Source organism: Molossus molossus, unplaced genomic scaffold (genome assembly GCF_014108415.1).
Source record: "Molossus molossus isolate mMolMol1 unplaced genomic scaffold, mMolMol1.p scaffold_m16_p_17, whole genome shotgun sequence".
NCBI lineage: Eukaryota > Metazoa > Chordata > Mammalia > Chiroptera > Molossidae > Molossus > Molossus molossus.
Window position 1 is genome coordinate 38,072,488 of NW_023425352.1, and position 27,758 is coordinate 38,100,245.

Consider the following 27,758-nt stretch of genomic DNA (forward strand, 5'->3'; position numbering starts at 1 on the left):
ATATGTTTAGTCTATTATATTGCTTTCTTTTGCATTTTTCATTTTGCTTATTCAATTATTCAGCTCTAGTTGATTTTTTTTTCCATTTTGATTATTTCTATTTGCTAAATATTTTGTTTTGCTTATGTATTATATTCCTGATTTTATTGAATTGTCCCTCTGTGTTTTCTTTTGGGGTTCCTTGAAACAGTTATTCTGAATTCTTCATCAGATAAATCACCAATTTCCATGTGTTTTAGTTTGATTACTGTAGGTTGTTATCTCTTGGTGATGACATGTTTCTTTGATTCTTAATGTTCCTTGGCGTCTTGTGTTGCTGCTCTTGCACTTCAAGTTTTTCCTAATTGTCACTGGGTTGGAGATATTCTTTTGTTGGTTCTGCTTACATCCGAGATTTTCTGCAACCTTGTTTAAATATACCTGCTCCAGACATTTTGCTATGCTGTGGCTGAATTTTTAAGCTTGTATATCTCTGGTTGTTATAACTTACCAGGCTGGCTGCTGGAAACCTCATTTTCCAGTAGGTGCCGCTATAGGCAAGTTTGTGGTTTTGCCCTGTCTTTGGCCTGATTTTCTGAATGTATTAGCTGTTTACCAGGGCTCTGTCTCAGGATTACACCAGGTAGTGCATACAAGGAGTTAGCCACAGAGAGGGGGGTAGTGTGAGTGTAGCACCTGGAGTGTTTGGGGTGGTCACAGTTCGGGTGGGGGGATCCTTTCATGATGTTCTCCAAGTAGCCAGTGGGCTGGCTTCCTGTTGGAGTCCTGAACAAAGTCAGCAGGAACCTTATCCTTTTATATCCTTTGATATTCTTATCTGTCTCTTTCCCAGTCTCCTCCCACCCGAGTCATGGAGGTGGAGATCCTGCCTCAATAATCTGGGTATTGATGGGGAAACACATTTTCCCCAGCAGTGTCTGATACAATTAGGGTAGCTAGGCAGTGTCTGACTGCTCTTCCTCTCCCCTGCAGGGGAGTCCCACTATCTAGTTAGCATTGTACAGCCTTGGAGGGAGGACTGGCACTGACCAAGTTTGTCTTACCCTCTTTAATGCATCAAACCTCCAAACTTGTATCATTTTGGTGTTGTTCAAACAGAGTGGTGGAATCTCTCCTCAGGCATGCTGAACTTTAACAACATCTTTCTCATCCATGGCTGTCTGCCCAAGCCAGGATTCCCCAGGTTTCCCAGATCACTGCCAAGAGAGGTTGAGAGTAGTTTGCTGGCTTCTGTTAGCTCCATAGCCCCAACAGGGGTTGGCCTGATTGCCCTGTGTACAGATGGGTGGGACTCCGTCCAGGTCCGTTGGTGTATGCTGGATCCCACAGTGACCATAGAGGTACATTGGGGATGGATGCTGATTTTTATTTGTTAAAAGGAAGGACTTCAAGGAAGGACATCTTACAACATCATGATACTAGCGTCACTGCAGACCAACTTTATATTGAGCAAATGAATGGTATGTTATTCACTTTCAAGAAAATATTGAGAAGCATGCATGTTGGAAAGCACTCCACTAATCACAATACTGTGTTAAATGTACATATTTAGTGATTGGATAGTACCACTTGCATCAGCGCCCTTATGTTGATAGGTAACAGTACATTTCTTTTTCCTTTTTCTTTTTGGTACGTGCCCCTAGCGGGAACCAAACCCTGGACTCTCTGGTCCACAGGCCAATGCTCCAACCACTGAGCCAAACTGGCCAAGGCAGTAACAGTACATTTCTGACATGTATATCTTTTGAACATTTCCTAAAGTCCCATGTAATATATTTTCATGAAAACATTCTAGTAGAAATAAATTGGTAATCTATATAATTTCTGAATATCTAAAATAGTTTTTTAGCCCTGGCTGCTTTGGCTCAGCGGTTAGAGCATTGGCCTGCGGTCCAGAGAGACCCGGGTTCAGTTCCCGATAAGGGCACGTACCTCAGCTGCAGTTTGTCCCCGGCCCTGGTTGGGTCGTGCGGGTGGCAGCCACTCGATGTGTCCCTTTCACGTCCATGTTTCTCTCTCTCTTCCTCTCTCTTTTTCCCACTCTATCAGAACAACAACAAAAAAAAAATGGAAATATGTCCTTGGGTGAGGATAAAAAATAAAATAGTTTTTTACGTATATTTGAAACTAATGCCTTCTGATAGATTTTAACGGCTTTAATGATTAAAGGGAAATTGTACTAGAGTCCAGAAGAGAAGAACATTTTTTAATAATAAGTACGACTAATATAGAACCAACTCACTAGGAAATAATTGATACAAAAGAGTAATGCTATCCTTTGAAAACCTTTCCAAGAAAAAGCTTCCCTAAGGAATGATTTAAAATGCAACTGAGATTTTACTTTCTTATATATTTCACCAGAATACAAGGACTTTGATTTCTCTTCCCATCTAAAAAAAGAGAATATCTGAAGGGTCAAGGATAAGCTGAGCTAGAATTCCCTACATGGAAAGGTTCATAAAGTAATGGTAGATATAATAACAAGGCTATAAATGGTAGCAGGTGCCCTCTTTTTACTAATAGATATTATTAAAGAACAAACATTATCTTTAGTGAAGCAAGATGAAATACCAGTTTATAATAGATTGGTACATGTTTAATTTTCAATCACCAATATCTTTGTGTGACTTACTATATACTAGAAAGACATTTCATACCAATTACTCTCAATGGAAGAATAACAGTCTGTATAATCATCACTGCTAGTTAAACTGGTGTGACTTCCCCAAGTTTAATGAAAAAGGAGACCTCAGATTTACTATCTTCTCTCACATCTGTGAAGCATGCATCCAATATCTCTTGTGATTGTTTATTTTTATTTATTTATTTTTTATTCTCACCCGAGGACAGTTTTGCATGTATCTTCAGATAGAGCAGGAGGGAGAGAGGGAGGAAGAGAGAGAGAAACATCGATGTGAGAGAGACACATCGTCTGGTTGCCACCCACACGATTCCAACTGGGGCCGGGGGCAAACTGCAACCGAGGTACATGCCCATAGTGGAAACTGAACCTGGGACTCTCTGGTCCGTGGGCCAATGCTCTAACCACTGAGCAAAACCGGCCAGGGCGTGATTATTTATTTTGATTGTCAAGTTGACTGGGCCAAGGGGGTGCCCAGATATTTGGCTAAACATTATTCTGGATGTGTGTGGGGGTGTTTCTGGTTGAGACAAACATTCATTCAGGAGAACGAGCAAAGCACAGAGCTCTCCCACATATCAGTGGGCCTCATTAATGTATTGAAGGCCTGAGTAGAACAAAAAGGCTGAGTAAGGAGGAATTTACTCTCACTGCCTGACTGTTTTTGAGCTGGGACAACTGTCTTTTCTTGCCTTCAGACTTAGATTCAGACTGAAGTTTACACAATCCGTTTTCCTAGTTCTCAGCCTTTGGGTTGGCACTACACCATCAGCATGCCTGAGTCTCCAGTTTACCCACTGTAGATCTTAGGATCTCTCAGCTTCCACGATCACATAATCCAATTCTTTATAATATATATTCCTTGGTATATCTCTATCTCTATCTATCTATCTATCTATCTATCTATCTATCTATCTATCTATCTATCATCTATCTAATCTATCTATCCTATTTCTCTGGAGAACTGAATAATACATTCCCTGATTCCATTTCTCTTCAGCAAATAAATAAAACTGAATATTTGATTCTCTAGAGGTAAGGATTATATTTTCATGTTATCACTCATCAGTTTCTGTATACCTACTGTATAGCACTTTGTGGAACATTGTTGATTTAACCATAATGAGGGCCACAGTCTATTAGTACTGTGATCACCCTCTGTGACCCTTTGAAGTTTACCCACAGTGCTTTCTTAGTAATCTATGGCTGGTATTGTCAATTCCTAAACTGTAATTTATCTAGTGCTGCAAAACAAGCCTATTGTTCAATGATTAGTTATTCAATTTTTCTTTCTCTTACACTTAATTTCAGGGTCTTCTCAATTATATTGTGTGGTCTAAAGATCACCTTCCATAATAATAATAATCTTTCCAAATTAGAAGCCATTCATCCCATGACTATGATTTGCTTTAACATCCGCCTCAGATAAAATTATTTTAGGAATCTCTTTTGAAAGTCATCCCTACCTTGGAATTATGATTTAGCAATAGTGATATATTTGAAAACCAAGGGAGTCTCCACAAATAAAATGGAGTGATAAATTTGTAAACAGGCAGTAATGAGTGGAACCTTGTTGAGAATTTAAGCATTTTCTCACAATGATAAAATTACATTATCTTTGACTCTGTAATTATTTATTGATTGCTTATTCTTGGTCAAATCATTGTTTGTGTGACTATTATATTGGGCATATATTAATTCATTAATATCACATTTGTTTTATTCAAGTATTTATCTAAATAAATACCTCTTTGAAATTTATCTTAAAATTTTCTAGCACTGATTGAAAATAGTACACATTTTTGAATTTACATTCAGTGGATATTATCTTGCGGAGATCTACTTAAAAAATAAGAAAGAGATTACATTTGTTCTTCATGTTCCTTTTACATAAGTAGTTTTTGCACCTGTGATTAAAATCTTCACCCCATTTTATCATGGAAGCTAGATAATTAATATTGAAAATCACTTAAATCATTTAGAAGAGCTGAAACATTGATTTCATCTACACGCTTAAAATAGAAAAAAAATATTTTTATGTGCTTCCTTTCCTTGCTTTATTCTCTTCCCTTCTTTCCTCCCTTTCTTGCTTATCTCCTGCTTTCTACAAAGAATGTGCGAAATTCCCTTGAAGGGAACTGGGACATATTAAAAAAACTAGGGCTTACCTTTATTTCTTCCTTTAGAAGCTTTTGTGTGCTGTAGATTAAATTCTACTACTGTCTATTCAAAGAAATTCTGTGAATGAAAATGGCTCTGAAGGTGCAGTGATTTTTATTCCATAAATAGTTGTGTTACAGGATAGAGAGTGGCTCATCTTCCCCTTTTGCTCGAGGAAGTGGGTTTCTTGGGGTAAGAATTTCCGGAGGCTCCCACGGGAGGATAAGATACAGTAGAAAGCCTAAATTCCATGGAATTACACCCCTGGATTCCGAAAAACCCATTTCCCTTTAGTCTGCCAAGGAAGAGGTGTAGCTGGGACTTCTGCAGAGCTAAAATCAGAGCCGTGTTGGAGTCGAGTCCAGGCCAGCATCAGGCTAACTTAGCTTGTGTTTCCAGCTACAGTCCATCAGTTCATTGTATGTGGGGTTCACAGGGCCATATCGCTATGGAGGAAACATGGGTAGGAGCAAAATAAGAGAGCCCCACGATCCAAGAGCCCAGAATGAGAAGCAACAACAGTGAACTCCTTTGTTTAAGAGATTATGTATTCCCAAATTTCCAAACTCTTGCAGTGGCCACACCCATTCTGGCCAGTGCCTTCTGTTCCCAGGTGTATTGACAGGCACCTTCCCTAGTCACTTCAACTTGACTACACATACATCTGTTTTTTGGTGTTGTCGGATTCCTTCCCCCAGCGTTTTGCAGGGAATAGACTGGTGGTTCCCTGGGGAGTGCAAAGTTTCAGCTTCCTGGTAAAGCTGCCCAGATGGCATGCTTACAATTAATGTCTGGCCTTCCTTTTACTTCTTTTGCTATTACTAATAACCGGCTAATTACAATGGTATCAGTTGGAGATATTCATCAAGTTTCTAATACCATGGATTGTGTTTCTAAAAGAATATTTATTTAACTTGTATAAAAAAAAAATCCACCTAATTATATACAGAAATCATAGGCAAAGCATATAAAAATGTTTTTTAAATACTTAACTATATATGGAATTTCATTGTTATGCTTCATCACGAAGGCCACCTGTGCTCTTTGATCTCCCAGAATCACTCTGATAAAACCAGATTTTTAAAAGTGCATGTTTTAAATGGAAGGAGATGATACAGTCATGTTGAAATATGAAATACAGCACAAAACTAAAATAATTTGATCAGGAAAGTGAAAGCTCAAATTGGATAGGTTCAGAGATAATGTCATTTCACCACTGTGAGAAAAGGTGAGCTTCTTAATGGTGTTCCATTAATTACTGCCTGTTTACATATTCAATTTTGCATTTCATTTGTGAAGACCCCCTTGGTTTTTAAATTTTAAATATTTCACTGTTTATACAATATATTCCAAGGCATAGCTGATTTGCAAGAAAAGATGGCCAAAACCTGTACTAAGTACTTTTAAAAAGCATTACCACTTTTGATCTTTAATACAACCACAAAACATTATTTTTTCTTTTTATAAAGAAAATTTTAGGCTAAGTAATTTTAGGTTAAGCATTTTTAAGCTAAGAGAGCTTCTGCTTGATGTCATAAATCTAGTACTTGGCCGATAGAGACTGCAACACAGATTATCTGACTTCAAAGTGTAAATTCTTAAGTATTATAAAATGTATGATTTGAGAAATTTCATAATTTGTCATTAATAAATGTTTGAGAAGAAGAGAAATGAGAGAGGAAATAAATATAACTTGACACATAGGGGAACCCAAGATATACAGATAATCTGAAATGATACATTTTGGATGATTTATTCCATCAACGATAAATTATGTTTAGCCCTAAGGAAAAATGCTTTTGCTATATTTTACAGGAAAACAAATTCGATTTAGAGCCTGCATTTTAGAAAACTCATATTGAATAATTACTGCTATTGAAACAGGTTGGTTCTCAGCAAGCAAATTATTTCATAACTTCCCATATTCACTACGATTTCAGTATGCTAACCTTTTTATTAATAATCAAATCTTAACTGCTGGTGCATTTCATAATGCCTGAAAAAGCACTCAATAAATGATTAAGGGGCAAAAAAAAAAATAAAAGGAAAATGTATACAACCACAATAATTTGCATTTTCATCAATGTTTTTTCAACAAATCAATGTTTCGTATATCACCAATAAAAGTGTGATTGAAGATATAATGAGAAACAGGATATTTATGAAGTCTTAAAGTAATTCCTCACCAAATAGTTTTAATTACTTATTGTTAAATACAAAATACTTAGTCAGTAAAGTAGAAAAACCAGACAGATATTAACTTACTAAAGCAATAAAAGCTAACATTACTAGTAATGGAACACATTGGCATTGTATATCTCTCTTGTTATGTTCTACAAAGAATACAGCAACAAACTTGAGGTGTTCCTGAACAAAATCTATCATCATGAGGAAATATCAGGTAAACCCAAAATAAGAAATAATCTATAAACTGCCTCACTTTTGAAAATTATTAGGTCATTAAAGTCAAGAAAATATTAAGTAACTAAAATAAAATAGGTAAAAATTAAGAAAATTTGAATAAAATATTGATTTGAGTAAACAATGTTTCATTGTTGGTTCACTAGTTGTTAAACAATGTACCATACTGCCTGGCCAGTGTGGCTCAGTGGATTGAGCATCAACCCATGCACCAAGAGGTCGCTGGTTTAATTACCAGTCAGGGCACATGCCCAGGTTGTGGGCCTGATCCCTAATGGGGGCCATGCAGGAGGAGGCCAACCAATGTTCTCTCTTATTGATGTTTATATCTCTCTCTCTCCCTCTCCCTTCCTCTCTCTCTGAAAGCAATTATGAAAAACAGACAAACAAAAAAACAATAAAAAACAACTTACCATATCAATGAAAGATGTTAACAACAGGGGAAATTGAAAGTGGATTACATGGGTACTTAATTACTTTTATTAAAATATTATTTAGGTCTAAACAGTTCTGATATTATTTAAATAGATAATAGAAAATATGATCACAAACATACCATTTTATTAATCATTTTTATTCTATATAATAAATATTTGAACCAACACTTAGCCAAAAAATTAAATGAAGTAGACTTAAGAGTTTGTGTGTGTGTGTGAGAGAGAGAGAGAGAAAGAGAGAGAGAGAGCAAGAGAACGATTCTCGTATGGTTTCATTTGGTTGTCATTCAGTTTTTGGTCCCTGCTTATTGAGAGCATCACTAAAATGTTTTAAATCATTCTCTTAAGCCTCAAAAACACTATAATATTTTAGATCCCATTTTTTTAAAATTAATGAGCACATTAACCTAATGAGTATTGTTGAAGAACATAATCATGCCATGTCAGGAGAAGTAAATATAACATAATTAAACTAAATTAAAATAAAATAAAAATGCTAAATAAACCAGCATACAATATCAGCAGATACTAAGTACTTTCTTTGTTATGCCAGCTATTACAACTAATTCACGTAATTGGGCAAAATGTTCATCTTGATAGCCTTATCTTTTTATTACGTTTTATAATTCCTCATAAACCTGTGGGCATTCCATCCAAAAAGTACTAATATACACCAACACACACACTATTTTTTACAGTCAAATTCAGATGCTAATCTTATATTCTGTATTATAATCTATAGTTATTATGTCATAAAGTAGTAATTTTACAATGCCCCCTCATGAGCATTAAAAGGAGTTTTCAAGGTTATTAATCCCACAGATTGAAGAAAATAAAGGGGAATCTGCAGATTTGAAGCTGAAAAAATACATCATAAGGAGAGTGCCCTTCTATGAATAGAATAAAATTGAATTTATTAATCAGGCAGAAATAAAAAAATATGAACAGACCAATAACTACTAAAATCAAAGCAGTAATCAAAAAATTCTCGGAGACTTGAAATAGCGGCGGAGTGAATATAGCTACACAGACCATCTCCCAGGACCAAACTGGATTTACAACGAAAATAGAGGCAAATAGTCAGGAAGGGACACCTTGGAGGACCACATAACCAGGGACACTGACTCAATCCTGGTAGGCTTGCGAGGACGCGAGAGGGGGCCAGGAGCCCATGGTCCGCAGCGGCCTGGGCGGGGACCAGGGGATTCGGTGGGAAGTTGCTGCTGCCACTCGGCTGCAACCCAAGCTGAGTCCTGCGAATTCTGCCTGCTAAGCCCTTGGCTGGTGCTGCACGGACTGGCAAGGACTGGCTGCGACCAGGGGACTCGATAGGAGGCTGCTACCAAGGCTGAGTCATGCAAACTCTGCATGCTAAGCCCCCGCACGAACTCGCGGGGTCCAGGGGACTCTGCTGGAAGCTGTTGCCACCTCAGCAGTGTCCCACTACCGCGACTCAGTCCAGGGGTTTCAGCTGAGTGCAACGCCCTCGGCTGGTGCCACAGTGGCGACGGCCCTTGGCTGGAAGCAGCGTGCTCGGGTTAAAAGTCCCAGGCAGCTCCTTGACGCAGAGTCTAGACAGAAGCTACATTGGCAGCAGCCACTCACCTTGGGCTCCGGCAGAGGGAAGGCAGACTGGACTGCAACTGTGTGGGGACACTCGGGTTTTGGAGGGTGCTCAGAGCTTTTGCTGAGTGCAGCCACGCAGGACTGTGGCCATTTTACTCCTTCCCAGGACCCTGGGGAGAGGCAGCAGCCCCTCCTGCAGAGATTCAACCCCACCTGGTGGCCATTGAAATGCTAATTGAGGCCAATTAACAACCAGCAGCTGCCGCACCCTCAGGAAATCCTCTTACACAGAGCACGGGAGGGAGTTTTTCAGGCAACTCAGAAACCAAGGGTCTCCAGATGACCTCTACTAATAACCTCCAGGCAAAAAAAGCTAGAGGAAAACTACCATTCCCTGGGCTAACAACACTAACCAGAAAACCTAAGACTTGACGGTGGTGTTTAAAGTGGGTCCTCCCTGGCTCATCCAAACCCAGGAGAGGGAACCACAAACAGCAGAACACCAACACCCACAGGGAAAATTTGGCAGACTCCAAAGCCCACTGTGATAGCCAAAATGATGAAGAACAGAAACAAAAGCCAAATGAAAGAACAAGAGACCTCTACGGAAGAAGAGATAAATGAGGTGCAGTTAAGCATGTTAATAGAACTAGAATTTAGAGCCATGATGTTGAGGAAGCTCAACAGCATGAGTAAGGACATGAGCACCATGAGTAAAGACATAGAAATGTTGAAAATAAACCAGTTGGAAATTAAAAACCAACAGGAAGAAATGAAGAATGACATATCAGAAATGAAAAACACATTGGAAGGTCTAAACAGCAGAGTAGGGGAAGCTGAGGACCGGATCAGTGAATTAGAAGAAAGACTAGAAGAAATCAACCAATCACAAAACCAAAAGGAAAAAACGATTCAAAAACAGGAAGACAGCTTAAGAGAACTGTGGGACAACTGGAAATGAAATAATATTCGCATCATAGGAGTCCCTGAAGAAGAAGAAAATAAGCAAGGCTTAGAGAATATATTCAAAGAAATAGTGACAGAAAACTTCCCTAATTTGATGAAGAAAGAAGGCATTCAAGTTCAAGAAGCACAGAGAGCCTCAAGTAAGAAGAACCCAAACAGGCCCACACCAAGACACATAGTAATCAAACTGCCACAAATTAAAGACAAAGAGAGAATCCTAAAAGCAGTAAGAGATAAGCAACAGGTTACCTACAAAGGAAACCCCATTAGGCTCTCAGCTGACTTCTCACAAGAAACACTATAGGCCAGAAGGGAATGGCATGAAGTAATCAAGGTCATGAAAAACAAGGATCTGAATCCAAGACTACTCTACCCAGCAAGGCTATCGTTCAAAATAGAAGGTCAAATAAAGAGCTTCCCAGACAAAAAAGGGCTAAGGGAATACATTAGCACCAAACCAGCACTGCAAGAAATGTTAAAAGGAATGCTGTAATTAGCAGTAGAAATGGGAAGAAAAATAGAACCACACTAAACAAAAATGGCAATAAATAAGTACATATCAATAATCACCTTAAATGTAAATGGACTGAATGCTCCCATAAAAAGACACAGAGTAGCTGATTGAATAAGAAAGCATGACTCATCTATATGTTGTTTACAAGAGACCCACCTCACAACAAAAGACTCACATAGATTGAAAGTGAAGGGATGAAAAATAATCTTCCAAGCCAACGGAAAAGAAAAAAAAGCTGAGGTAGCAATACTTATATCTGATAAAATAGATTTCAGAATGAAGGCCATAATTAGAGACAAAGAAGGCCACTACATAATGTAAAAAAGATCTACCCAACAGGAACATATAACCTTGATAAACATATATGCACCCAATATAGGAGCACCAAAATATATTAAAAAACTTCTGGAGGACTTCAAAGGAGAAATCGATAGCAATACAATCATAGCAGGGGATTTCAACACCCTGCTGACATCACTGGATAGATCCTCTAGACAAAATTAACAAGGAAACAGAGACTCCAAATGAAACACTAGACCAAATTGATTTAATAGATATCTACAGAGAACTACACCCCAAAACTACAGAATTCACATTCTTCTCAAGTGCACATGGGACATTCTCAAAGATAGACCACATGTTAGGGCACAAACTAAGTCTCTACAATTTCAAGAAAATTGAAATCATATCAATCATCTTCTCAGATCACAATGGCATGAAACTAGAAATCAATTGCAAGAAGAACATACAAAGACATTTGAACACATGGAAGCTAAATAGCATGTTATTAAACAATGAATGGGTCACTGAGGAGATCAAGGAAGAAATCAAAAACTTCCTGGAAACCAATGAAAATGAAGACACAACAGCACAAAATCTATGGGATGCAGCGAAAGCAGTTCTGAGAGGGAAGTTCATAGCACTACCGGCCTACCTCAGAAAAAAAGAAAAATCTCTAATAGACTATCTAACCTCACAACTTAAAGAACTAGAGAGCAAACAAAAAGAAAACCCCAGAGCAAGTAGAAGGAAGGAAATAGTAAAGATCAGAGCAGAAATAAATGACATAGAGACCAAAAAAACAATTCAAAGGATCAATAAAACAAATTCTGGTTTTTCAAAAAGATAAACAAGATTGATGGACCCTTAGCTAGCCTCACCAAGAAACAAAGAGAGAGAACCCAAATGCACAAAATCAGAAATGAAAGAGGAGAGATAACAACTAACACCACAGAAATACAAACGATCGTTAACAATTACTATGAACAATTATATGGCAACAAATTCGACAATCTAAGTGAAATGGACAAATTTCTAGAAACATATAGTCTCCCAAAACTGGATCAGGAAGCGATAGAAAACTTGAACAGACCAATAACAACAGAAGAAATTGAAGATGCAATCAAGACTCTCCCAGCAAACAAACGCCCAGGCCCGGATGGCTTCACCGGGATGTTTTACCGAACATTCAAAGAACTAATACCCATTCTTCTCAAACTATTTCAAAAAATTCAAGATGGAAGACTTCCAAACTCGTTTTATGAAGCCAGCATAATTCTAATTCCAAAACCAGAAAAAGACACAACAAAGAAAGAAAACTACAGGCCAATATCCCTGATGAACATAGATGCCAAAATCCTGAACAAAATACTAGCAAATCTGATCCAGCAAAACACCAAAGAAATTATCCACCATGACCAAGTGGGATTCATCCCAGGGATGCAAGGCCGGTACAATATTCGCAAATCCATAAATGTGATACACCACATAAAGAAAATGAAGAATAAAAACCACATGATAATATCAATAGATGCTGAAAAAGCCTTCAACAAAATCCAGCATCCATTTCTGATAAAAACGCTCAGCAGTGTGGGAATAGAGGGATCATATCTAGACATAATAAAGGCCATATATGAAAGACCTACAGCCAACATCATGCTCAATGGGCAAAAACTAAAAGCATTTCCCTTCAGAAAAGCAACAGGCAAGGATGTCCACTTTTGCCACTCCTATTTAACATAGTACTGGAAGTCTTAGCCACAGCAATCAGACAGGAAGAAAAAATAAAAGGGATCCAAATTGGAAAGGAGGAAGTGAAACTGTCATTATTTGTAGATGACATGATACTATACATAGAAAACCCCAAAGACTCCATCAAAAGTTTACTAGACTTATATAAATGAATTTGACAAAGTAGCAGGATACAAAATTAATGTCAAGAAATCGATGGCATTCTTATACAACAATGATGAACTCACAGAAAGAGGTACTAAGAAAACAATCCCATTTACCATTGTGGCAAAAAAATTAAGATACCTAGGAATAAACTTAACCAAAGAAATAAAGGACCCATTCGCAGAAAACTACAGGTCATTGAAAAAAGAAATAGAGGAAGATATAAAGAAGTGGAAGCACATACCCTGTTCATGGATAGGGAGAATTAACATCATTAAAATGTCCATATTACCCAAAGCAATCTATAGATTCAACGCAATCCCCATCTAAATACCAATGGCATACTTCACAGAATTCGAATAATTACTTCAAAAGTTCATATGGAACCAAAAAAGGGCTCGAATAGGCACAGCAATCTCCAAAAGGAAGAACAAAGTTGGAGGGATCACAATACCAGATTTCAGGTTATCCTACAAAGCCACTGTAATCAAAACAGCCTGGTACTGGCACAAGAACAGGCATATAGACCAGTGCAACAGAACAGAGAACCCAGAAAAGGACCCAAGGCAATATGCTCAATTAATATTTGACAAAGTGGCAAGAGCATACAGTGGAGTAAGGACAGCCTCTTTAATAAATGATGCTGGGGAAATTGGACAGCTACTTGCAGAAAAATGAAACTAGACTATCGACTTACACCCTACAGGAGAATAAACTCAAAATGGGTAAAAGACTTAAATGTAACTAATGAAGCCATAAAAATCCTAGAAAAGACCATAGGAAACAAAATCTCAGACATCATACGCAGCAGAATTTTTACTGACACATCACCTAAGGAAATAGCAACAAAGGAGAAAATGAACACATGGGACTACATCAAACTCAAAAGCTTCTGCACAGTGAAAGATACAATCATCAAAATGGAAAGGCTACCCACTGTATCGGAGAGCATAATTGCCAATGATATATCAGATAAGGGGTTAATTTCCAATACATATAGAGTGCTCATACAACTCCACAAAAGGGAGACAAAGAGTCCAATTAAAAAATGGGCAGAGGAACTAAATAGAAACCTCTCCAAACAGGACATACAAATGGCTAAGAAACATATGAAGAAATGGTCATCATCACTAATCATCAGAGAGATGCAAATTAAAACAACAATGAGGTATCACCTCACACCTGTCAGAATGGCCGCCATCAACAAATCATCAAACAACAAGTGTTGGCGAGGGTGTGGAGAAAAGGGGACTCTAGTGCACTGCTGGTGGGAATGCAGACTGGTGCAGACACTATGGAAAACAATATGGTATTACCTCAAAAAATTAAAACTTGAACTTTCATTTGACCCAGTGATCCCACTTCTGGGAATATACCCTAAGAAGCCTGAAACACCAATCAGAAAGAATATATGTACCCCCATGTTTGTAGCAGCACTATTTACAATTGCTAAGATCTGGAAACAGCCCAATTGTCCATCAGCAGACTAATGAATAAAAAAGCAGTGGTACATATACACAATGGAGTACTACGCAGCGGTAAGAAAGAAAGATCTCTTATCCTTTGAGACTACATAGAGGGACCTTGAAAGTATCATCCTAAGTGTAACAAGCCAAACAGAGAAAGACAAGTTTCATATGATCTCACTTATTTGTGGAATATAATGAATATAACAGTCTGAGGAATGGGGGAGTCCCAGAGACGTGGAAGTGGGGTAAAGACTGATAATCCCCTAAAGAGGGGGTGGTGGGGGAGAGATAAACCACAGAACTTATATGCATGTATGCATGAACAGTGGACATGGACAACAAACTGGGGAAAGGGCAGGGAGGAAGGGGGAGGGGGGAATCAGTGGGGGAAAAGGAGAAACATCTGTAACAAAAATTAATTAAAAAAAAAAATTCTCAACAGCCTTGGCCGGTTTGGTTCAGTGTCGGCCTGAGGTCCAGAGAGACCCAGGTTTAGTTCCTGCTAAGGGCACATACCTCAGTTGCAGTTTGTCCCCGGCCCTGGTTGGTCGTGTGGGTGACAGCCACTCGATGTGTCCCTTTCATGTCGATGTTTCTCTCTCTCTCTCTTCCTCTTTCTCCCTCCCACTCTATCTGAACAAAGAATGGAAAAATGTCTTCAGGTGAAGATAAAAAGAAAATAAAATTCTCAACAAACAAAAGTCCTTGACCAGATGTTTCCACAGGTCAATTTTACCCAAAAATCAAAGAATAAATACTCATTCTTCTCAAACTATTCCAAAACACTGATGAGGATGAAAGGCACCTAACCTCATTTTGGTAGAAGTTGTGACCAGCTAATTACCTGTTAAAATTAATTTTCTATTTGTTGCAGGTTTATTAAAAAGTACTCTTAAAAAAAAAAAAAAGGCTTGTCTCCAGAAAGCTTGCTAAACACATTTTTAACTATAATATTTGAGATCTAAATACTATTGGGTTCCTACATAAAAAATAATGCCATTTGTGCATATTAAAATGTTTATATGCCATTTTCTAAATACATGGACAATTACTTGTTTCTGTTATTTTTATTTATTTTAATCTCAATTGCACTGTGATTAGAAAACATGTAGTATATAATTTTAGTAATTTGGAATATATTAACCCTTTCCTTTATAGCCTATCATTTGGTAAATTTTTATAAATGCTCCATGCGCTTAAACAGAATGAGTTTTGAGGTTGTTGGGTTCATTGTTTCTTTCACAGTAACTTACCCTGTCAAGGTTTTCCAAATCTTCTCTTTCCTTACTATTATTTTTCCCTACAATTTTGTTAAGTACACGGAGTACTATTGCATTAATTTCTATTGCTTTTATCACAAATTATAAATTTAGAGGCTTAATTATGTATTCATTTCTTTTGTTGTTGTTAATCCTCACCTGAGGATATTTTTTTCATTGGTTTTTAGAGAGTGGAAGGGGAGAGAGAGAAACATTGATGTGAGGGAGACATCCATTGGTTGTCTCTTGCACGCCCCCCAATTGAGGCTGGAATCAAACCTGTAAACCAGGTATATGCCCTTGACCAGGAATTGAACCTGTGACCAACCCTTAGGTGCATTGCTGATGCTTTAAGCACTGAGCCACACCAGCAAGGGCATGTATTCATTTCTTTTATCTCATAGATTAGTCAAAAGTCAGAGACAGGTGTCACCAAGCTATAATTAATGTATTAGCATTGATGGGTTCCTTATTGGAGACTTGGAAATGGATGCACTTCCAAGCTAATTCAGGTTATTGGCTGAATTTATTTCTTTATTTATTTCTGAGAGAGAGAGGAAGGGGGGGAAAGAGAGAGAAACATTGAAGAGAGAGAATATTGACTGGCCGCCTCCTGCATGCCCCTTACTGAGGATTTGGCCCACAACCTGGGCATGTGCTCTGACCAGAAATCGAACCAGTGACCTCTTGGTGCATGGGTCAGCGCTCAACCACTGAGCCACACTGGCCAGGCTATTGGCTGATTTTTTTATTTTTTTATTTTTGTCATGGTAGAATCAACTCAATTAAAAAAAATTAGAAAAATATAGTTCAGAATGCACACATGCACACATCACACATGTTTCTAAAGTAGATGTATCAAGTGTTATATATATATATTCTCTCTTGTATTTGATATGTTCTTAATACCTCAAGTAGAGTGATAACAGGGGTGATCAAACTTTTTTATGAAAAGGGCCATATTGCAAATATTTCCAGCTTTGTGGGCCATTCTCATTATGTTACAACTACTCGCCTCTGTTATTATAGCAAATCAATAACATATGAGGAGCGGGCATGCCTGTGTTGCAATAAAATTTTTTTTTTCCTGGTGGGCACCAAAATTTCATGAGGCAAAACAGAAACAGCTAGGCCAAATCTGACTTGTGGTCCTGAGTTCAACTAAAAACATTAATTTTCAATGGCTGCTCTATGATTATTTAACACGGATTAGGAGCAAAAAAGTAGAACCTTGAACTTAAGACTCCCATTTCAACAAAATATTCTATATAAAACACTATCCTCAGGAAATTGTGTGTCCTATTGGTAAAATATCATCACATTACAAAAATTTCGGAAATCATAAAAGTTTTTTTAAATCACCCACAGTTGTAGAACTCTAACTCAACACTGTTGCTACAAAATAAGGCAATTTTACTATACATAGAATTTTTTATAGTTTTAAAAAATTTTAAGTAAGATCCTTATTCCTAGGGCATATATTAAAGTAGAATAATAGTAAACATTATAATTATTTAAATGGCTTAAGTTATCATGGAAGATAAATAATCAAAATAAACATTTAAATAAGTGAGTATAGGACTAAATCATTAAAATAAATGTTAATAAAATAATGAAGAGAATACGTTTATTATAATTTTCTGAAAACAGCATATACTTTTGTTATGAATATTTAAGCCTAAATAACCTAACTAAGTAAACAAAATGAAAGTGTAAATAATAAATCATCATTAATCTAAACAACATATTGATCGTGAAATATGAAAAAGGCCAATTTTCTGGAAAACAGAGCCAACATCTGAACTAAGTCTTTTTCTTTCTGAAGCTCAATGAAATAATTAAATAAGTCACAAATAGTCTCAATTGAGCAAAAAGGAAAATATCACTCTAATGAAGCACGTCCAACATAATAAAATGAAATTGTGTAGTACTTTTAATCTATTAAAATTATAAAACATATTGCAGTAAGCACATTTCTAAAACAAAATAAAAGAAAATGTAAAGCCAAATAAGCTGTACATTATAGACTTAACTCAAAATTTGAATTTTCTCTCTCACAATCTATCTTTTTTTTTCATTCCTCCCTTCCCTACCTTCCTCCCCTTGCTTCCTCTTTATTTCTTAGAGATTATAAACCATCTACCTATCAAGAGAAATAAATGTAAGAAAACATTCTTTTGGAAAGTGGCAACAAATTATCTCCAATCTGTCATATGTTATATCAGCAATGTACATTCAAGGTGATAAAATGTACAAATTAATATTGACTAAAACATTGCCCCATCTGTTAAGTGATCATTAAAGACCAGGACAAATATAACCTGTGTATTATTTTGAGATTAATTTTTCAAGACCAAGGAAACATTAGGTCTGCCTTACCTTGACCTTGTTTACTTTTTATTACATCAAAAGGAAATTTGGCGGGGAATGGGGTGCCTGTGTTACTGAGGACATCACTGCCAGGAATATTTTTCTCCCAAAAATTACTTAAGATTAATCAGCAAGAATTAAACTGTGTAATTTGTTCTTCAAACCAATCAGATTAATTACTTAATGTTACAGTTGTCCAAAATTAATTGAGAGAGTCTGCAATTACCCAGAGAGAGAAAAATATTTGCAATGTCCTCTGTCTTACAAACAAGACATTATAAACATGGTTATAATTCTTGCTCAGCATTTAGATATTGACATTCAAATGTTGGACACACTAATAGAAGAATATGTTTACAAATAGTGTAAGAGACTGGTATTTAATCCATTTCCCGTTTGCCTGAGATTACTCCCCAGCGGTGCTTGAGGCTGCAGTTCTTACCCCCAGATAACTCACGATTACAGTCCTAACCTTACTCCCAAATTTTGCCACTGATCATCATACACTTTCCTGTCACATGAGGATACAAGTTCTGTTTAGAAATAACTCCAAGTATATTTTTCATATTTTATTTTCACAAGGGAAACCAGTCAGATTTGCTTCATCCTCCAAGAGCATGTTTATGTGAAATGAAATGAATGCTGGGATGGAGCTGCCCTTTTTCTTTTCTGAACGGGAAATGGATTGATGTGTTCATACAAGCACTGACTGCGACGTTAATGTTACGATATAATACTAGAAGTATAAACCATGATATTTATCTTTAAATCAGTTCCATGAAAATAGTTATAATTTGGTTAAGAGAATGTCTATAATAAGCAGTGAAGGGTTGATTGAACGAGAATATGGGTTTTATTCCCAACTTCCTTACCAGTTTAATGTGTAATAGCCAATTCATGCCACTGCTCCAGGTCTCAGTGTTCTCGTAGTGAGCAAGGAGAGTGACTAATCAGAACTATAATTTTGGAAACTTCTTTTACACATCTGTGATAATGACTTTATACCTGTTTTTTGGATTTTAATGAAGTGTAAAATATTTTGACACCAACAATCTATTAAACCCTGAGTGATAACCCCCCACCCACACACAAAACCATGTAGATCATTCTGCATTAACTGCATGCCTTATACTAAAAGGAGATCTAGCATAGAAAATATTTTTCAATCTTTCACAGAAGGATAAAATCTACTTTATTTAAATTTATAGGCAGCATTGTAGTCAGAGTATATACACATATATACATATATGTATATATCATTTCAATGTATTTTCCCAATGGAAATTATTTATATATATTCTAGCCAATGAAACTAAGGGGAAGTACTACTATGGAAGAACTACTCATATAAATAAAGGATCAGAAAAATAATTAAATTTGTTTTTTTCCTTATGATTATGTTTTGGGGTTTAACTAAACTTTTTTTTTTTTTTCAAGAGAATAGATATGAGAGCATGAACAAAATCAAAGGGGGAAATAATATTAGGAAACCACAGAATATATGACTACAGTACCATGGAATAGAATTGTCTTAGTTGGCTATAGGGAAATACATTAAGAAAAAACCATATAAGGAGAGCTTTATAAAGAAACCTGGGCCTATGCAAATAATATTTAAGATAAAATATCTGACTTTTCTATAAATTTTATCACTGTAATTGATATTTATCCAGATGCTGCAGGAGTTTAGAGTTTGAGAAACTGAAGGTTAATGAATGTGAGTAGTTAGGGACAACGTTAGAAATAAGTGGAGATTGGTCTTGAGTTAAACTTTAAAAGGTGAATAAAACTTGGAGACCAGCAAGGTAGGGAGGATCCCATTCTAAGTAAAATGGACAGTTTGAGCTTAGCCTGAGAAGTGGAAATATGTGTGAGATGAGGAAATTATTCTGAAAGTGGGCTTTTCCAAGAGAATTTGAAGTTTAGAATACATTGACAAAAGGTCAGATTATGGAAGGCCTTGAAAGTCAGCCAATGAACACATGGCCTTTTTCCTGACAATAATTTGAAATTACATGATTTTTTGAATAGGAGAGTGACATGATTAAAATAATATTTGAAAAGGTTATTTTTCAGTAAGGTGCTGAAAAGGTTGGATGGGGTAAGTGGAAGTAGTTAATCCCTATTTTTACATTTAATACTTTGAAATTCAAATTGAACACAATGAATTTCTTCACAAAAAATTAAATATATGGATCCAGGAATAGTTAAATGTGGTACAAGAATAGATTTTACAATTAGATCTGTCACCTAATATAATTCATCTGACAACAAGTTTAAGCCCAAATGAAGTTAACATTCAAACAAACAAAGCAAAATTTCGTTGAAATAGTATACTTCAGATACTAAAGTAAGATGCAAAAATAATTAATCACGTTACCTTATTAATTACATTAGTTATCATTTGTCTATTTTAGTAGAAACTTGTTAAATAAAAGTAGCTCAAAATGGTTAAGTCTTCACTGACCAGTAACTTGTCCTGTTAGACTTAAAGGAGTTTATTGGTGTTTTAAAAAATAATATGAACTATAGTCTCAATTTATAGAAGAAAACCATTTCTTAAATTTTTTACAAATAGAAAAAGGTTGAGACAAATAGGATAAATGCTGATAATTTTAAAAAGCTTGTAGACATTAGACCTAATGTAGTGTTTAATACTCTAATTACACTGATTTCCTCCTATAAAGTAGGTACATATTTTTAAGGTTATAAACAGCAACTCACAGGTAAAGAAGGACTGATAAAATGTGGTTCCTCTTTTTGTTAAACTACACATAATAGATGATATTAGAGAGTCTTCACAAATACTTTTTAACTTAATGAAATGATAAAAAAAATAATAGACTAACTACTGTTTAAAAAATGAATTTGACTCAAAGAAAAAAGAAAAATAAGGGGAATCAACAAACTAACCAAAGTATGTTCTAATAGAAGCAATATTACTTTAAAATATTTTTATAATTTGATCAGCATTTTATTTGAGATTTCTATTACAATATTTTGAATATGTCAAAACTTGATTTTAAAATTGAGGAAATAGCTTTAAGTCAATAAAATCTTAAACAGATAATTTCTTCTGGTATTCAGTTACTGCTACCACTTCAGAGATACAAAAATAAATTAATTCATCACCTTACAATGAGAATAAATAGCTCCTGTTGAGCCTCGGTAAGCATGCATGTGGATTCAGGCATAAAATTGTCTACGATGAGTATTAATTGTCCATAAGTATTAATATTTTGGTCATTATTATAAATTAATCAAAAATTTCCTGCAGCAATGTCAAGTCAGATGTTATCCAGACCTTATTTCTTCTAAAGCACTATTTCCTAAAATGTTTTCTTGATATTTCTAAACAGATAAGCCTATTATTATAGAGTATTCATTTCAAAACAGTTATAGTATACAGTTATATATGTAAAGAAGACAAAAGAAAGAGCACATGGAAACTGACCTCATTCACGGTGGCATAGTAGCTTTCATGCTTGAATGTGGGTGAGTTGTCATTCCTGTCTCTCACCACGATGCGAACTTCGTGGTAGATAACAGTGCCCACCTTTTTGTTGATGCACTGGACTTGCACCACGATGGAGTGTATGTTCATTGGTGGCTGAAATGCAGAAATTGTATCTTTTTGAAAGATATTATTATGGCCAAAGCACTTATGTCATAAAATTTACTACACTTGTTCATTTTTACATGACAATAATCTATAAAAATTGACTCACTTTGTATTATTTTAAGGACAAGAGAAGACAATTACCATTACTTCATTATTCAATTTTGTGTCTCAAAATATAGGGTCTTAAGTAGCATCATGTTCACAATTAGAAGACTGGTGATAAACACAATTACAAAATTAATGCTGAGATTTAATGGGATAAAAATTTTTGTCCCTCCACAAGTTAAAGAAGCAATGATATGAACTTCTAATTTATAAACAAGAATGTGTTAATAATTAAATATCTGGGGAAGGATTATATAACGTGTCCATTTTCATTTTTCCATTTACATATAAAATCTTATATATTGGTATCTGATAAATATTGAAATGTAGATATGCAAAAGAAGAGAGCCCATTCACAATCCAACCAAATACTCTTATTCATTCTATACATTTAAATGCTTATTTTGCTAATCTTTCCCCTTCTCCAAATATACATCTATTATGACATACATATCCACGTGAATATCATCCCATATTTGTAAATATAGATTTAGTATAACTTTTTAGTATACTATTATGAAACTATATTATGTAATTAACAGTATTCACTCTCCTATAGCATAATTTGTCTAAATAAAAACTTAAAATGAGATGTTTTATGTTGTCAGATTTTATTGTTAAAATGATATTTCAATAAATGTTCTATACCTAAACATGTGCTAAATGGCTTTTTTTTTTTAAATAATAAATTTGATGAAGGAGAAAAGTGTTTTCAAAGGGGGAACTTATTTACTCAAGTCCCATGGCTTGGGACTTGGAGAATTTGGATGTATACTTACATCTCTTTTACTCTAGAGTCAAAGTGTTTAACACTAAAAAAGGTGTCTTTGTGATTTTTAAAATCTTTTTCAAGCTCATGAAATTTTTCCTCTAAATATATAATTTTTTTCAGAATGGCCTGTTCTTATCACCCCATCTAAAATACCATATCTCCAGCCTGATCTCTCTTTTCAACTTCTCCCTTCACTATTTATATTTCTTCATTGCACTTTTCATCCACCTCTTGACATATTACATATTTTAGATTTTTTTTTTTTAGTTTGTCTTTCTTCAATAGACTGAAACCTTCACAAAACATGGGGTATTGGTTTGGTCCTGGCTAAATCTCTCTACCCAGGAACTAACATCGTGCCTAGGACAGATGACTGTATACCCGAGTCTCCTTGGCTTCTAACCTTAGATTCATATCCTATTCTCTCTGTGCTTAGTTTTCTCATCTCTACAAATGGGGATAATAATGAACGTGGATATGATCAAATCATTATAAGTATTACATGAATTTACTTCATGCTAGGCACATATTAACACATAATGGATGTAAAATATATATTAATTTATATAAAGCTAAATATATGAAAGAGTGAAAAACATGGAACCTATAACATTCTAACTTATAATACTGGATTTTAAATAAATAATTAAATTTTTTGATTGAAATAAATTTAAAAAATATAACAATAATTATTAAAAGCTAGTATAAGTTTATTAAAATTGTCACAAACCATATTACTGAGAAGAATGTTGTAGAAACCATATTTAAACAGAAACAAACATGTTTAATTTAAAGATTTTATGACCAGTAAAGAAAGAAGTAGTTTAATTGATTTGTACTTGACTAATTGTATCTAGAAAAAAATAAATTGAAGCATCATTAACATATGGAGGGTCTCTAGTGAGGTGCCATATAGCTCTGTGCTATAATATCTAGTGTTCCACTCTTAATCACTGACATAAATGAAGGCATTAAAGTCAGGGGTATAAAACCTGTGAACATCTCAAGACTCAGAAGGATACATAATACATTTAATGTCAAAAGGCAAAGTACAAATCATTTAAATAAGTAAGAATAACATTGTAAAGATAAGTATTGTAAAAATGATATACTTTAAAAATTATTTTTATTGTTGTAAGTATTACGGGTATCCTCCCTTTCTTCCCCCATTGACACCGTCCTCCCTTCTTCCAATCCCACCCAGGCCTTCACTGCACTATTGTCTGTATCCATAGTTTATGCATATATACATATAATTTCTTTGGTTTACATCTTCTCATCCCCCTGATATACTTTTAAAATAATACATTCAGCCCTGGCCCGTTTGGCTCAGCAGTTGGAGCATTGGCCTGCAGACCATAGAGTCCTGGGTTCGGTCCCCGCTAGGGGCATGTACCAATAAAATAAAATAATACATTCAAATCAACTTGTTTATATTAGAAAAATAATTATGAAATATAATAAATGGATACACATAGTAATGCAAAATGTAATTGTGAATTTATATGAGTGAAAGTTGAGTTTATATGCAAACACTGTAATTAGACTACTGAAAAAAATAATAGAAACTTCATATTCATTAATCATATCAAATGCAGAGATAGGTGGATTATATTAAGCACCATATTCTGGGTGAATAAGATGTCAAATCTGTACACTTTCAAATATGTGTTAAAATTTGAGGATATTTAAGCTAAAACAAACAATAGTCACTCAACATCTATATGGTTGTTGTGAAATGATCTAGCAAGCTTTTAGTTTATTCACTGCAGTCCCATAGAGCTAAAATAAGATCAATGAATAAAAAGTACAAAGCATATATTTTCAACATATGTAGAGATATTCTATTAATCCAAAATGGTACAGAATAGAATGAACTATCCTATAAAGCAAGCCCCATCATTAAAAATCTGCAAGCTTGAGGAATTAGATTACTTAATAAGACTATGTCTTTGAAGTTTTCTGGAAATAATTGGAATTAGATGACCTCTGTCTTTAATACCAATTTTAAAGTGTTTGCTTTAATGACCATTTTTAAAAACTCTGGCATATTTCAATCAAAAAGTTAAAAACAATAAATAAATACCTGTACGATTAGCCCTTGGCACACCTTCTGGAAGACAATCAGTTGAATCATGTTCTTCCAACATTATTTGTCTTCCAAATATTGCAAGAGAGACCTATACAACCATTTTACCTCAACCTCTAATTCTATATCGAGTGGAAGCACTAGGATAGAAAGGTCACAATCTTTGCAAGTAGAGGATCAAATGCACTGAGCCCACTTAGTCCTTCCTATAAGTGCCCATAAATTAGAGGTACCAGGTCATCTGAAACTGTTGTCACTCTCAACTTTAGTTCCCCATGCAACTGTTAGTAGTATGGATAGAACTTAGCTTGCAATAAATTCCAAACATAATAGGTCACGTTGAAGGCAAGAATTCCCTGTGGCTAATATATAACATACATTGTAATCTCACATTGGAATAGATTCTATTCTGCTGCTTAAGAAGGTCATAAATATATCAAGTGGGGTTCTACTAAGTCCATTAGTGAGAGTCTAGGGAGTCCAAAATGCTTAGAAATGTGTTAGGGAATTGTGGTTTATCTTTCAGGACTAGTGAAAAAAATAAGTCATGGCAATTTTATTTTCTCTAATTCTCTTAAATTGCTTCATTTGTGAAACAAAGAAAGAAAGAGTGTGTATAAATTTGGGAGGATAGTTATTTAAAATATGTATATATTCCTAGACATCCAAAAGTTGGTGGGGTTTTATCTTTGAAAAGTAAAGTTGAAGTAGAAAGAAAAGGAATACAATTTTTCAACAAATATATATGACTTTTGTCATTTGAAAAAAGACAAAAATAGAAAATAGTGTTATAAGTGTTTCTGAAAATAGTTTAGGATTCAACATGCAAAGTGAAGTTTATATAGTGAATTTATTGATGCTACAGTATTGATTATAGCACAAATCTTCAATCTAAGGGGAATTAAGTTTTTCTAGAAACCATGTTATTTGAAGGGCTAAATAATTTAGGGGGAAACACATTTTTAGCAAACTTATATAAGAATTGATTTTATTTTTCATAAAGCAAAGGCAAATTTTAGTCAGCCCTCATAGGAATAAAATATCTTTGCTAAGATTTTTCTTTCTATGTACTTATTACTTTTACAAAATGAAAAATCTAATTGATATTATAAATGTTCTCTATTTTGAATTCTCCATTGACTTGAGTTTTCTTTTGTGATATATTTGCCACCAGGTTTATATTGTCTTACAATTAAATGAAACCATAATTTCCCATTGTGATTAGACTTGGATTTAACACACTACTTTTCCAGCACACATGGCAGGTGGGCACTGGGTTGAGAATTTTCAAAATAAAAGCCCTTACACTTTGATTTAAAAGTGAGGGAAAAAAAGCCCTAAGAGCAGTGTGGCAGCAGAAAGATAAATTCACAATTCAAAAGAAGTTCATATAGTACATAGTGAACTGCACTGAAATAAGAGATTAAATTAAGAATTTTTTCCAATTTATATAAATATTACTTTCTATTATGGGAAAGATGGTAGGTATCTAAAATCTGAAGAAATCGTTAAGACTACATCCAGTTACTCCTGTGAGATGTAATATAAAAGTTTATATGTGGTAAGTAATCATTTCTTCCCTTAGTTCTATTTAGAAATACAAAATTTAAGATACAAGATTCTCTAGCAATTTGAGACAAAAATATATGAAGATTGTTTACCCAAAGCAAGATCTTTAAACTGGGCTCTATGTAACCTTAGTTGTTAGTGACACTCTTGAAACTGACTGAAAATATTTTATTCATGTACAAATAAACTTTTCCCTGAGAAATGAGTCTGTAGATTTGATCAGAATCCTAAGTGCTCCACCTCCCAAAAATGAAGTCTTTCTGACAAATTCGTAAGTCAAACAATGAATTTCAGCCTGTTATCATTTTTTTCTTGACTCTTGACAATTTAATACTGGTGAAACATTTCTTAATGATCCAATTGATTCCTGATATAAAGATCTAGCAGTTTCTATACATCGGCTTGTCTTTTATTTTTTTTAACCTTTTTATGCTTGCTATGTAACTGGTAATGGCCCCCATTACTAACTGTCAGGTCTCAACTTGACAATATGTTATTCTTCTTATTCTTACACTTTGTACTACTTCTACACAATGTCTTCTACACTACGTCTATACTTCTGTTTCTTCTACACAACTTTTTATACTGTTTTTGCACTTATACTTCTAACTCCTTGCTTAAATTCAATTCAAATATTTATCCAAGGAGAATTCCCTGATATTAAAAACCAAGTTTTTGGCAACCTGGTTTCTTTGTTAATTAGCTGTATGAACCTCATTTACAGTATCTAGATTAAACTTTTCTTATGTAAACACTGACTACACTAGAGCAGTGGACCGGTAAAATATGTAACAATGACAACAACAACAGGAAAAACGACAAAATACTGCAAAAAATACAAACAGAAACATGGGAAGGCTGACATGGCCCTCCTCAGAAGGAGGCTCAAGTCCTGCATCTGTTTTAATTTAGGTTTTGTAAGGCCCACCACCAAGTGAAAGTATCTGTGCAAGACGGGAATGTTAAATCTTTGGTGTGACTACATGGGCTTACATCCTCATATTACTAAGGTTTAGGGCATCTTCTATTCATTGTCTTGCTATGATTTCAGTAAGAGTAATTTCCAAATGGTAAAAACATTGCACATTATGAGAGCATGTGGGTTTTTTAAATTTACACATTTTCCTCTGCAATATTAATTTTACATTTAATATTCTTTAGATGACCTTGTCTCCACCATCTTTTGCTAATTTCAATTAGGTGTCCATTGACAACACTGCAATTTGCAAACTATCTTTGCAAGTTTCACTTGACCATAGCATTCCTGATTCAAAGAATATTTTAAATGGAAAGGAACTTATTTTTCATTATTATTTTAAAGAACCAGCATGGATTTTTCTTTAAATGATACCTGTGCATATTTTTGCAGTTGTTACTTTCAGGTCAAACTGATTTTAAGTGTGTTTCCATGATACAGTTTCAGTTTATCCAATGTCCAATAAATGATGGCCATTTTAGAAGTAAAAATAATACTAGAAAAACAGATTATTATCTTGAACAGTAATATAAATTTTGTACGTAATTAAAATTTAAGCAATTTTATAGGCTGGATAGATGGAAGACCATTTATTTATACAGAAGAATATCATTTCTCTCTACTCATAATTCAGACCTAGAATAGTA

General features: G+C 35.0%; 1 protein-coding gene across 2 annotated transcripts in view; it reads right to left on the minus strand.

Moving 5' to 3' along the window:
* The window catches only part of PCDH15 (protocadherin related 15), a 737,327-nt gene that overhangs the window by 415,105 nt on the left and 294,464 nt on the right, over positions 1-27,758 (minus strand). For both annotated transcript variants that reach the window (XM_036264711.1, XM_036264710.1), the window contains one exon: positions 21,433-21,588. In XM_036264711.1, coding sequence (XP_036120604.1) covers positions 21,433-21,588 — 156 coding nt within the window. The remainder of the gene's footprint in view (positions 1-21,432; positions 21,589-27,758) is intronic.